The sequence below is a fragment of the Aulonocara sp. 'chitande type north' Nkhata Bay genome, linkage group LG23 (assembly GCF_057382095.1).
Source record: "Aulonocara sp. 'chitande type north' Nkhata Bay isolate Kocher_YH1m ecotype deep benthic linkage group LG23, A_spYH_male_GT1.1, whole genome shotgun sequence".
NCBI classification, from domain to species: Eukaryota; Metazoa; Chordata; class Actinopteri; order Cichliformes; family Cichlidae; genus Aulonocara; species Aulonocara sp. 'chitande type north' Nkhata Bay.
In genome coordinates, this window is record NC_141365.1 from 22,814,978 (window position 1) to 22,829,001 (window position 14,024).

The window sequence follows — 14,024 nt, forward strand, 5'->3', positions numbered from 1 at the left end:
CAATGTGGGAATAAAATCCCCTATCCAAATGTCCTAATCTAATCTCGTTTCTTGGCTGACGTAACACATTCACACACATAACACACCAACTTCAAACAGACGTCACATCAACTTTGAAATTCACCCCAGCATTAATCACAATAAGCTTTCATCAAATATTCCCCAGACTCTACTTTTATTTATCACAAATTATTACAATAGGGTTTTACCATGGGTGTTTGTGTAACTATTGTCACTGAATAAAAGCCTGCTTGGGGACGCTGGATTTTTGGAGTTGTCTGGGATCATGTGAGGAGCTTGTAGCTCCAAGATCCTGATCCGACACTTCCCTTGCAAGTTTAAAACCGATCGAGCTCTGATCGTCTTGATTCGTTCATGGTGATAAATCTCTGAACTAGTGGAGCCTGCGAGTGCAGACCTAACAGTAGCGATAGTGTCTGTCTCCTGAATCCAAACTGGAAGCTGATTCCACAGAAGAGGGGCCTGAAAACTGGATTCTACCTGGTGCGCTGTGCTGATCATGCGTGTTCATATACGTGGCAACAGCAGACGTGCGTAGATCAACAATGGGTAATATGGAGTGCAGGAGAGAGTACGACCATGCAGCGTTAAAAGCGTGGAAGTACTTATATTACTTCAAGTGTTATTCTGTAAAAAGTGGCAAAAACATTAGCGTCCGTTGTACACTCTGCGAAAAATTACACTTCAAATCTGAACAAGCACCTAGCACGCTACCATGGGAACGGAAATTCACAGAGAAACCACCAGATCCCCCACTGATATGACCACCGGCCCCACTCCTGCTAAACAGGTGAAAATAGATTTTTTCACATAGTTTTTTTTTAAAAACTGTTGTATAGAATTACATTTTTGCTTGATGCGATTTCCCTAAAATTAAGAGATTAAAAATAATAAAACAATTTTTAAAAAGAGACTTTTCCATTTGACTGAATTTTTATATGATGGATTATGCATAAAAATAGAACTGGGCTGAAAGGTCTATTGCTTTATTAAGTATTCAGGTGTGTACCAAAAAGTAACTAAGTAATAAGTAAATAATTACTTTTGAAATTAAGTAATCAGTAATGTAACGGTATAACATTTTTTGAGAAGTAATCAGTAATAAGTAACTAATTACTTTTTTCCAAGTAACTTGAACAACACTGATCCACACACAAACACTAGAGAACAATCAGCCACCGCTTCTATTCTTACAAACGTCACAATTTGCAATAATAACAGTTTGAATGTTTTTATTCACATGAAAGTGTTTCTACATATGAATCATTAACAACTGTCAGATTTAATGTGATTTCTAAACAGAGAAAATCTCAGCTTTGTGTTTTGTGTTCGCATTAGACCTGATATAACAAAGAAAAGAAAGAAAGAAAGAAAAGATTTTTTTCTCATCAAAGTTTATAAATCAAGTGTATAGTTAGCTTTGATTTAGAAGCAGCGCAGTATGAAAGAGATGTTTCACAGAACATTTACCAGAGACAGACGCTGACTAATATGCTACAGTTCATCTTTATTCTTTTCTAGTTGTGTTAGTGTTGCCATAACTCTGCGTAGGTTCTCTTCATTGTGATTGATTTCTGCAGCTGTTGTCTCAAAGGACTTATTCATGTACTCCTTGCCGGCTCCCACGAAAGTCTGTAGGTCATCCATTAAATCCAGCACTGGTGTAAGCAGTGATGTAAAACGTTTCACTGACTTCAAAAGTTCGTACAAAGGATCCATGAGACGTTTAACATCATCAAGGACAGCAGGAACATAGGCTTTGTCTAAATTATTTTCAGCCTGGAGGACAAAAATAAACCAAATTAATGTAACAAAATATACAAAAGTATGTAGTGTAAAGAGTGCAAACAGACTTTTGTATGATGGGAAATTGTTTTTTTGTTTTAGTTGTCATAGCAAAGCATGTTTTTCTGTTTGGAGTCTGTCAACATCCATGTCATTGACAGACTCACCTTCCTTCTTGCTGTTTCCTTTTGTAATTTTTCAACGTTTCCTTTCAGCTCCTCCTGCAAAACCAGAAAGAACGTCAACAAACATGCGTGCGAAACATGTAACTGGGACAAAATGAGCATTTTAAAAGTAAGGAGAAAAGCTTAACCAGTGATCGGACGGTCATGATTTAATGGTAAAGGTGGTTAATTAAAAGTTACATTCTTTATTAAAACAACAACAACAAAAAGAAAGTTAACAGTCAGTTTACCAGTTCGCCCTTGTTTATCAGTGAACTTGAAAGATGGAGCAGACACAGCAAAATCCTAACTAAGCCTTCGGTAGTTGTGACACCACTCATGGTCAACTGTGCCGCTGCCATCAAAGTTTCTGAAACACATGAGAAAGTATCAATAAGGATTTAAGGAAATAAAGATTTGTAAAGAAATGTACAAAGAGAACTTTCTAAGTTTAAGAGATGTTGCATGAAAATCTGCCTGCAATATGTTTTGAGTCAAAGCACCTCTTTCATTTGAATTCCAAAAAGTCACGTTCTGCTTACATGAAAATATCAGCTTCTTTTACATGAACTACTGTGACCTTGAAAGACCTTCCACAGTGAACAAAACGAAACAGAGACTATATTCAGAATATGCATGTGCGTGCATGGATTTATACTAGCTGTCTGTGTATCCTAAATGCACAGACACTGTGGGTACATCAGGGAGTGCATCTGAGATCAGATATAAGATAAGATAAGATAAGAATAACTCGTTATTGTCATTGCACATTCATATTTGGTACAATAGTACAATGGAATTGGAAACTGTCCCACATCGGCACTAAACACAACTAAACACAACACAACATGTAGTGGATTTTTAAAAAGTGAAAATAAAAAAAGGATGAATTAATAAATGACACAATGAATGTTTATTGCACATAAAACTAAAACTAAAACCTCTGGAAAAGGCTGCTGCTGCTGCCATCGCTTGTAAAAGTGGACCAAGTGCTCAGCTTGAGAAAAAGTTGAGAAAACAGAGAAATTTGGAACAATAGATTTTTAAAAATGCTGCAAATGCTTTATATACAAAGTGACTCAACCCACAGGGAACACAGTCAGATGTGAGTCGCCCTTTCACTTTTGTTTTCAACAAAGTGTTTCTGTCCAGGGTGTACCCCGCCTCTCACCCTATGATAGCTGGGATAGGCTCCAGCGCCCCCGCGACTCTGAACAGGATAAGCTGAAGCGAATGGATGGATGGATGGTGTCATGGCTACTGAACGGACCCACGCGCAGACAGTTCTTTCAACGAAACAAAAAGGGGATTTATTTACAATAGGGATCACCTTAGTGCAAAATATATGTACAGTGAGTTGGGAGGGGGTCCAGGGCTCCAGGGAGAGAAGGGGGGGGGGGGGGGGGGAATCCACACACACGCTTCCTCTTCCACTCAGTCACCGCCACCGTTCCTCCGCACACACGCACTCCTCTTCAGCCGCACTCGCTCCAACACTCCACACACTGCCCCACTTGGACAGGTCCGGTGATTCGGTCCAGAATCTACAGACAGAAGGTCAAGGTTAGTTCCACAACATAAAACACGTGTAAGCGATCCTTCTTTGAATATGCCGCGAGCACGAACTCAGGTGGTTCGACGTTCCAGCGGTGAGCTGCTCTGTGCCACTGCCTTAAATAGCAGCTGGGGAAATCAGCCGGATCAGCCGCAGGTGGACACCATCCACAGGGGTGCGTGGGCCAAGAGTGAGAGCCCGTAATGAGCTCCACCCAGGCAGAGAGAAGGAGGAGAGACAAAAAAAACCCAAAACTAACAACAACAAAACCTGTAGCGAGCGTGGGCCAACCAGAGAGACACGGGGACCGTGACAGATGGTTTCTGTTTGTCTAGTCTGCTTTATAGGAATAGAAGCCCATCAGCTATTGTTATGACATACCATGACAAAACACGCTTTTCTTTCAGTTTGACACTTCATAAAACGTGTCATAAGTGGATTGTGAATTATGTTATATATTTTTATTAGTGTTTAAGAAGTGTCCTGATTTCGTATTTGAGGTAAGAGACAAACGACTGGAGGTCCATTGTGCGTCAAAACAATGATTTTATTAAAGCACACACGTGTGTGGGAAAGATGAGCTCTGCAAAACATCAGCCTCGATCTCCCCAGAACAGTAAACGAGCAGTCATATATATAACATAGTCGATGACAAGCATCATGCGTCAAAGCAGATAAGAAACATGCATCAGTTCCAGTAATTCCGACCTTGGACATATTCTAAAAAAGAACAGTTCCTTCCTCTGTTCCTCCGCCACCGCCAGATGCTTCCTGTTATTTCACTTACTGCACTTCACTTATTTGTGGAACTAAACTGTCACGTATGCAGGTAAAACAACTTTGCAGTTTCGAGCAAAACAAGTCTATATACTGTGTATGTGTGTTCAGGCAGACTATGTGTCTTGACCTCAGTGCATGACCTCACTCGACAAACAAAGACATCTTAGAAGTATACTTCCTGACTCCGTTCGAGTCATCTGTTACTAGGCAAACTCCAATGCAGCAGGCTGCTGAACACACACAGGCCTCTATTCTGTTTACAGGTTATATGTAGTGTATTGTATTGTAAGCATGTATGCAATTCTTTCATGGCTCCAGGTCACCTTAACTTCCTATTGATCGGCCAGACGTCGCGCTGACCGAAGCTTCAGACCATTAATTAACTTGACCGAGCTTCAACTCTTTAATTAGCACAAAATGCAATATGGATAACATGGTTACAGTTGCACCTGCAATGAAAGATTATTATGTAATTATGCTCACACCTGAAATACAAACTTTAATGTAACATCAACAGTTTCAATAAATGCTCTAATGAAATGATAATGATAAATGATACGTAATGCAACAGTAATGATAATGTTATGAATAGTAACAGTAAAATAATATTCTAATCTCTACACTCCTCCTCTTTGGCAGAAGAGGTTTGTTTTCTTTTGGTACAGTATGACTCTCAACTTGCTATACTAGTTACATACTTGTAATTCTTTCAGTTTAAGGGAAGAAAGAAAATAATATATACTAGGCTTTTATAAAGCATGTCTGCTATATTCAAATGATAGAAGATTCTTTTAAAAAGTACACACAGAGCAGTTAGTATGATATGATTTATTTTAACTTTATTTATTTAGGGCCAGCCCTCATTGTTGTTGTTGAGAATTCAAGTTAAATAGAATGTGTCCTTATAGTATGTCCAATAAATCTCTACTGAATTAATCCTAGAATAAAATCTAGAATCAAGCACACAAACAGATGATTCTCTGAGCGTTCAAGACAATCTTTCACACATTCTTCTTCATCTAGTTGCTCTGATGTGTGACTTTGTGAAAAAAGACTTGCTGGACTGTTTGTGTGGCTCGTTGGTCTAGGGGTATGATTCTCACTTTGGGTGTGAGAGGTCCCGGGTTCAAATCCTGGACGAGCCCACGTGTTGTCTATAGAGCCTCTCAGCTGCCACATGCTGTTTAGGCTCCATTTGAAATAATCTCTGCAGCTGCACACATGTTCCCATAGTCCCTCATACAGGGACAGCTAACAGATCTGATATGAAGGATGTTGTTGGCCTTGTTCTTATTGTTTACCATTTAAATTCTCCAAAAAGTTTTTCTAAGGTAATTATTTGTTATTCAAGATAACACAGAGTTTTATTTTAGATTAAATAAGAGAATTCAATTCAAACTTGTACACAGAACTACTACAATACACAGTTATGTATCATATATTATAAATGTGTAACTCTCTCACACGACTTTAACAATATGCATGTGGAAGAACGCACATCAGTTTTACTGATACACAAAGGGGCCAAAAATAAACATCAGTAAACATTAGTACTTCAGTACCACGAAGGAATCTCTTTCAGTGCATTATGCACACATGTAACTTATGTACCAAGTGAAATAAAATATTACAGATGAAAATTATGTGATGATTTTAACTGCAAAATTCAGATTTTAGGGTCAAAATGTGACTTAATTTGTGGTGTAAGGTTTCTGGTTATGAAGCTTGACGCTGTCATGCTCATCTGTATGACTATATGCTCATGCCACTGTGTTGATTGCAGGTGGGTGCATGCTCCATGTTGCAGGGTTTTTCTTCAGGTACTCTTTTTTTTGTCCGCCATGATCTAAACACATGCACCTCATTGGAAGCTCTAAATAACCCACCTAAATTGGTTCTTAATTTAAAATTAAAAGTGATCATCTGAAAATTAGACGAAAGCTTATTTGTGACAATCTAAGAAACATGTAATTGAAGCTGCTCCTCTTTGCTGTGGGCAGGTTTGAGAGCTGCCACCTGGGCTTCGCTGGAGGGCAGCAGGAGCAGCCTCAGCACCTCACTCCTCCTCCGCCTGCAAGCACACCTCTGCTGTGACCTGGAAAATGCCTAAGGAAGCTTTTCCCTTTTCACTTTGGGTGTAAGCGGTCCTGGGTTCAAATCCCTGATGAGCCTGTTTGGTTTTTGGGGCTTTGCTGTTGAACTGTTCATGCAAGTCCTGGGAAACTGTAATTTGCTATTTTCAGATGTCATAAAAACTCCCTCAAAAGCCTTCAGCTGATCCAAAATGCTGGAGCGAGAGTACTGGCAGGGCCTAGAAAGAGAGAGCATAACGTTCAAGACTGAAGATTTTTTATTTGTCACATGCATAGTCATTAAATTACAAAGCAAACAGTGAAAAGTCTCCTGAACTGCTCCTTTGACTGTACAAAAAAAGACATTATATACAATAAGTAAATAGATTTTAAAAGTCTGGAAATTTTAAATCAAAAATCTGAAAATGTACTTTGTGCAAATGGAGTGTTAAAGTGTCTTGTGCCATATTAGCACAGCAACGTATTGACAGAGCTGTGCAAGTAAACAAGTGACCAGAGTAATATAAACAGAGTAATTCAACTGAGTGACCAGAGAAGTGTAAACAGTAATGCGACCAGGGTAGTGTGAACAGATTGATATAAGGTCCTGTTTCAGTCACTTATTGATGCTATGAGGGGAGTGGGGGCGTGTTCTGGTTTAGGACTCGTACGGCCTGAGGAGAGAAGCTCCTCCTCGAGTGTCTGTTTTGGCCCCGATGGTGTGGAACCTTCTGCCTGATTGCAGAAGTCGAAACATTTTGTTACTGGGATGGGACCAGTCCTTTAATATCTGAGATGCTCTGGACCAACATCTCCTGGTGTAAATGTCCTGTAGGGAAGTTATATTTGTGGATCATACTGTATTTGCATTTGTAACGCAGCAGCGTTCTGACGCACGGATCACTCTGCTTCTCAATCCTGGACACAGTTATTCCCACACCAGGAAGTGATGTTCTGTGTGAGGATGCTCTCCACAGCGCCTGAATAGAAAGTTCTGAGGACCACTGGAAAAACCTGCTAACTTCCTGAGTTGTCGGAGACGGTACAGGCGCTTGCCTAGCCTTTTTGGACTGGACGTGAATGTGAGCAGACCATTTCAGGAATGAGGAGATGTGAACACCGAGAAAGACAATGAAGCAGAAACTGCTAAGAGTGGGATTCAAACCCACACCTCCAGGGGAGAGTGAGCACTAAACACAGCACCTTAGACCACTCAGCCATCCTGAAACAGATCGAGCTGAACTGATTTTCTGATAAATCCAGAATCCAGTTTAAAATCCTTCCCTTCACATAAAAAGTCTTGAATGAACCTTTGGTCTAACTGCTCTTCACACCTGACTGGTAACAAGATGGCGCTGCTGTGTGTGGTTGCTCGTCTGTCACTCTGAAGTTTGTTTCTGTTTCTATTATTTCTGACCTGTGTCATTCACCAAACAAAGTCTCTGCTGAGGTATAATCGCCAGACATGATGATCACCTTTTATTGAAAAGGTCGGCACCACCAGGCCTCTTATCACAGCTCCTGACTCTGACCCCTCTGTCTCTGTGTTACTGTCTTGATTAAGGAATACACCTGTTTACTCGGGGATGTGCCAACTTGCACTACGGTGCTAGAGCATGATATTGATGTCCAGGGAGCTAAACCTATTAAGCAGCATCCTTATCGAGCCAGCCCCCATAAGCGCTTGCTCATGAAACAGGAGGCTGACTATCTGCTGCAACATGGCTTAGCGAAGCCCAGTCAAAGCCCCTGGAGCTCGCCTTGTATAGTGGAATCTAAGCCAGATGGCTCACCCCGTTTTATTACAGACTTCCGGAAGGTGAACTCTGTGACTGTGGCTGACTCACATCCTCTCCCAAGAGTTGAGGATTGTGTGGACAGTATTGGACTGCTCAGTATGTCACTAAATTAGATCTTCTTAATGGTTACTGGCAGGTCCCTTTAACTGAACGTGCCTCTAACATCTCTGCCTTTGTTACACCTGATGATTTTCTACAATACGCAGTCATGGCTTTCGGCATGTGTAACGCTCCTGCCACCTTCCAGAGGCTGGTAAATAAAGTCCTCCGTGGCCTGTCCAACTGCAGTGCCTACGTAGATGATCTAGTAATTTATACTGAAACATGGCAAGATCATTTGGAAACGTTACACCAGGTATTTCACCGTTTGGCTCAAGCTACTCTAACTCTCAACTTAGCTAAGTGTGAGTTTGCCAAAGCTATAGTGATGTACTTAGGCAGGGAGGTGGGACGTGGACAGGTCCGGCCCATAGATGCCAAAGTGGCAGTGATTAAAGAGTTTCCCACACCTACCACCAGGCGTGAGTTGCGTAGGTTTCTAGGGATGGTGGGCTACTACAGAAACCTTTGTAAAAATTTCTCCTCAGTAGTCAAGCCATTGACTGACCTACTCAGCCCAAAAGTTGAGTTTATATGGTCAAGTGAGTGTCAAGATGCTTTTGAGAGTGCGAAAGCCCTCCTCTGCCACACTCCTGTGTTAGCTGCACCTGATTTGACACGACCATTCAAACTGGAGGTTGATGCCAGTGCTGTCGGGGCTGGGGCAGTGCTGTTGCAAGAAGACTTGCAGGGTTTGAACCACCCCGTTTGTTACTTTTCCCGCAAGTTCAATAAAAATCAGTTAAACTACTCCACCATTGAAAAGGAGACCCTGACTTTGTTGTTGGCTCTTCAGCACTTTCACGTATACCTGGGGTCCAGCATGTTACCTCTTGTTGTGTACACCGACCACAACCCACTTGTGTTCCTTACTCGCATGTTTAATCATAACCAGCGCCTTATGCGCTGGGCTCTGTTGTTGCAGGAATACAACTTAAGTATTCACCATAAGAAGGGGTCTGAAAATGTTTTAGCTGATGGTCTGTCCCGCTTGTAAACATGTTTTGCTGTGTTTGTTCTTTGTTTTTGTTCACACTCTTTAATGTCTGCTTCTGCCCAACATAGGTGGTACTTTAAGGGGAGGGGTGGCCCCGCCTTCCTCTATGGAAATCAACGTGTTCCAGGACTCACGGGGGATTGGCTGGCCCGGACCTATGCCCGCCCCACCTTCATTCAGGTCAGAGCGTGCCAGACCACTCACACCATTGGCTGCTGAGGGAGCCTTGAGTACGACAGACCAATGACACAGCTGCCTGCAATCACCTGAGAAGATAAAAGGCTGAGGATTCTTCATTCGTGGAGGGACTTGTTGATTTGAACAGACTGTGGAGACGGTCCCTCCTGCCTTTGCACTGCTGCCATGTGAGCCTTTGTTTTGAGTTGCCTCCTGTGAGATGTTTAGATGAGTAGTGTTCTACTGGTGTTATTGGTGTTACTGGAGTTGTTATGTTTGTTTAAAATCACTCTATTGCCTAGTGAGTTGTTTCACTAACGGTTTTCAGTTGTGTTAATAAACCTTATGTTTTTCTTTTTATCTAACCCCCTAGTCTCTGGGCTCGTTTATGTTACGTCCGCTGTCGCCTAGCAGAGCCGGGTCGTAACACAGAGCATAAACTAACACGTCACTTGGAGATAACTGTAGATTTTTCCTTCATGGTTTCAAATGTAAGCTGGCTGATTTGGTTCATTTTTGTTTTTTTGTTTTAAACTGAGCAAACCTGGTCTTCTCCTGAGGACTGCTGCAGGTATCATGCGAGCATGTTAATTTATTAAAAAACCAACAGCAAAAACCCCCAAAATAGAATGAAACTCATTTCAGGAGACAAATAGCACTGATAGAGACATTTTTTTTGTACAGATGATTGGCAAACGGAAAGTTTCTAAAGAGTCGTGCACACACAAGTAGACTACTACAACATGCTACTTAGTTAGGAGAGTTTGGGAATGACAACTAAGCGGAACAAGATTAGACCCAAACATTGTCATCGAAACAAAAACACAAAAAGCTGAGGGGAGGGAATAGAGAGGAGGAAAGCTGAGCTGGCAGCGGGGTTGCTGGAGGAAGGCTGCGCCGCCTCGCCAGCTTAGATCTGCAGGGAGATTTTTACGTTGTGAGGAGAAGGGAATGTTTTTGAAGGGTGCAGAAGCTGCACGTTTGACTGTGGTGTGAGAGGAGCGTGTGTGTCTGTGTGTGTGTACCTTATCGTTCCTGCTCGCAGAGGATTAAAAGCGTACAGCCAGTCGTTCATGTCGTTCTCGTTGTTGGCCAGCAGGAGGATGCCTCCATGTTTTGTGCACACTGCAAATGTGTTGGGCGTCTGAAAAGAAAACATCACATTATATTCATGTTCATTCAAATGATAAATCCCAGTCCATTTGCCATTTCATCAATCAACGTGCACCAAAACAATTTGAATGAATTCTCATTAAAAGACAAACGTGTTACATCCAGCCTTTCTCTATCCTGCCTCAAACCTTAAGCATGGCCTGCTGGTCTTCGCTGTATTCCACCTGTGCTGTGGAGAGGTTGAGGACGCCTCGCTCCACGGGGTCCTGGTCGCTGTTGTAGATGAAGTCGTAGGGCCGGCGAACAACCACAAAATGCTTCCCCCATGAGTTAGAGCGAGGCTCCACGAAGCTTAGAAAACCCTTCTTGGACACAACAGATCTGAAAAGAAGAGATTTTATTCATTTATTTATTTTTTAAGAGAGCGCTTGTTTTTCTGAGGAAGAAGCAGAGTTGGTTTGTTTCCAGCTGAAATCATCCAGGCTCAGGAATTTGAATCGATCCACATCATTTCTGCTTGAACTAGAGAACATGAGTGTCGACTTACATTTGGTCTGTGAGACACATGTCATGGTGACAGTATTTGGGTTAATATGGCATTACTCACCCTGGTCGCATTTCTTCACCTTATATTATTTCTCACCTTGCAGTCACTGATGCTGTTCACCAGCTGCTTGTATTCAGTATTGAAGGTGTGTGTCAGAAGGCCAAATGTGTGAAGGCCAAAGGTGTGTGTCAGAAGGCCAAATTTTCCAAACAATGAAAAAACCGTGCCCTTTTTCTCACCATGTCTAGAGTGTAGAGGTCAGCCAATGTCGCTCGGATCTGCTGCACAGCTTGAGGCTGGTCTGGGAAGAATCTGTCCAGGACTCCAGGTCTGGGGAGCACTTGCTGAACCTTCTTGGTACCAGCCAGGTGAGCGCTGATATCTGGACACAAAACCATAGAAAAAAAAAAGAAAAAAAATGCATCTATTAATCACCTGGATCACCTGTTGAGAAAGAAAAAAGAAAACAAGCAGAAGAGAACAAGAGTAATAGAATAAACAACATCACAATGATATATGGGAATATGACAGTAAATACTAAATATTAAACATTATTGTGCAGCACATAAGATCAACAGAACACAGTGTGCTTTGAGGTAGGAGCCAAAAAGGGTGAAGTTTGTGTGTGTGAGCACCTGTGAGCATGGACGCGCTTGTTTTTTAAAAAGGTTCCTTCATGTAATGATCTGCTAGAGGGTGTGGGGGGGCCACAGCCCCGTCCTCCAGGGCATGAAGCAGGTATGGAGGAGATCAAAACTCCAGACATCCAGAGGCCCCCAGAACACAACAGACCAAGAAAGACCAACAGAGGGGCAGCCGCGCCACTGTCCCAGAAAGAGCTGAGGAGAGTCCCAGATGAGGGCTCACTCAGCAGCCGCGGAGCAGAAGCCAGGGGGAGTTGCAGTGACGCGCCCGTGAGCTCCGCCGGCAGCCAGCCGTGCCTGAGTGACCGAGCCCCAGGCCGAGAGGCCGGGGGCACCCCCACCTCCGAAGTGGCCCGAGCGAGCCCCAGGCTCCAGGCCCCGATAAGCGGCCGCCAAGGAGTGAGCCGGTGTGTACCTGGACGCGCATCCCCAGACACAAAGAACCACCAACGCACCGACACCTGAGGGAGTCCGCCACTGGCAGGGGAAGTGGTGGTAGGGGGAGATAGGCCTCCAAACCTTGGAGAGCCTAAGATGTGCCCAGAGAGGTGGCGTCTGATACCCAACCTGACATATAGACACAGACATACAGGCACACACAGACACAAACATCCATTCCCACCCTCATGCTCTCATATGTACTTACTCCACACTCAACCAACGTGGAGACAGACATAAAGAGACGCTGTACACACGATCACACTCCCCAAGCGTACTCTACGAACCGGGTCTAGGTACCCTTGCCCCTGGAGGGGGAACTGCACCCAGACCCAGGTGGTGTTACCCTTTTCCCTGCGGTGGGGAGAGGCAGACCGCCCCGACTCCGCAGCAGCAGGGAGGCCCCACACTCCAGACCGCAGTCGGACGGCCAACTCCTCCTCCTAGCCCCCCCGCTCCAGCAGGCCGCAGAGAATGGGGGTGAGAGAAGACTCCAAACCTCCCTCAACCCGCTCATTGTAGTGTTGATGCATGTGTGTTCTAAGGTGCATTTAAAACCCAGGAGGGCATGGAGCTACCTGCCAGAGAGCAGCAGGTAAGCGCATGGTCCCTCCTGATAGCCCTCAATGTCTACGTGTATTTAAAATTGAGAGGTGGGCAACGACACCAGGGGTGGGGTGTACATGTATCGTGTATCCATGTATCCATGTATCCATGTATTGTGCCCACCCCCAAGATCCTATATGTATGTGTAATGAGAGTGTGAGTAATGTGAATGTCTAAGTTGTGGGATAAAATTGAGGCAGAGGCAGCCAGAAGGGGACAGAGGGGGGGTAGCCTCCTCTGCACCCTGGTGACACCCCCATACTCCGCGCCCCGCCAGGGAAAGGGGGCCCAGGCCCATCCAGACCGGGGCCCAGTGCAGCAGCGCCTCCCGGCCCCACAGAGCCCGGGACAGTCCACCCAACCCCACCACAGAGAAAACTGCACCCACCCCACCATCCACTCATCTTCCAGACTACATAAGACAATAGACGCCCAGGCTGAGATCTTCCTCCACCTCTCCTGTATCTCCCCCTCCTGCAGAGAGTTCCTGAAGAGCGGAAAGCTCCAGAGAGTTGCAGCATGGCCTGGAGGTGTCACTATCACAATCTGCGGGGAGTATGATCATTTGTTATGAAAAAAGAAGACCCAAATGCAGACTCACAGGCTGGCAAGGATAAACTAAAGGCAGCCTGTTTATTTTGGACGGAGAGAATGATATGAAATATCTGACAGGGAACTGAGAAACTCAGAAACCTATACTGGGGGATAACACTAGGAAACATGACCAGTGAAGCTGGGTGACGAAAGGAGAAGATTAAACAATAAACACACAGGACGGTTATTAGGGAAGAGGAGACGGCAGGGACAAATCAGGAGTAACGAGACAGTTACAGCAAAACTCAACATAACCAACAAAATAAAATAGGAAGCACGTGTTTTGATCGCTGGCTCCAGTCTGCATGCTGAAGCTTCCTTTGGTTACAAGATACAGAACCAACGTTAGTGTGAATGAGACTATGAGAATGTTATATAGCATTTGCTCCACTTTGAATTCAGTTTGAAGAAGTAAAGAGACAAACAAACTTAAAAGAGACCATAGGATAAAAAAAAACACAGACACCGCAAAAGGACGAAACACGGGCAAGAAGCAAAGTAAACAGAAAAGGAAGCAAGGAAATAGAAAGATAAGATCCACATGAATAGAATAGACAAAATATGAGTGCTTCAAGCAAACTGTGCAGGAATAAAATATAAATAGCAAACAGCAGAAATAAATAACAAATGGGG

At 43.6% G+C, this 14,024-nt stretch overlaps 1 protein-coding gene and 1 non-coding gene across 2 annotated transcripts; one reads left to right on the plus strand and one right to left on the minus strand.

Annotated features, from left to right (window-relative positions):
* The first annotated feature begins 5,378 nt into the window (after positions 1 to 5,378).
* trnap-ugg (transfer RNA proline (anticodon UGG)) lies at positions 5,379 to 5,450 on the plus strand. Its single transcript has one exon. It is a non-coding gene; the product is annotated as a tRNA-Pro (tRNA).
* A 144-nt stretch (positions 5,451 to 5,594) lies between these two features.
* On the minus strand, positions 5,595 to 12,899 carry LOC147301732 (kinesin-like protein KIF1A). Its single transcript, XM_086283557.1, has 5 exons — positions 12,875 to 12,899; positions 11,332 to 11,491; positions 10,751 to 10,943; positions 10,475 to 10,593; positions 5,595 to 6,616 (listed from the first exon to the last, which is right to left on the minus strand). Exons 1-5 carry the CDS (start codon positions 12,897 to 12,899, stop codon positions 6,412 to 6,414), a joined length of 702 nt encoding a protein of 233 aa, XP_086139683.1. The 3' UTR covers positions 5,595 to 6,411.
* Between the last annotated feature and the right edge of the window lie 1,125 nt (positions 12,900 to 14,024).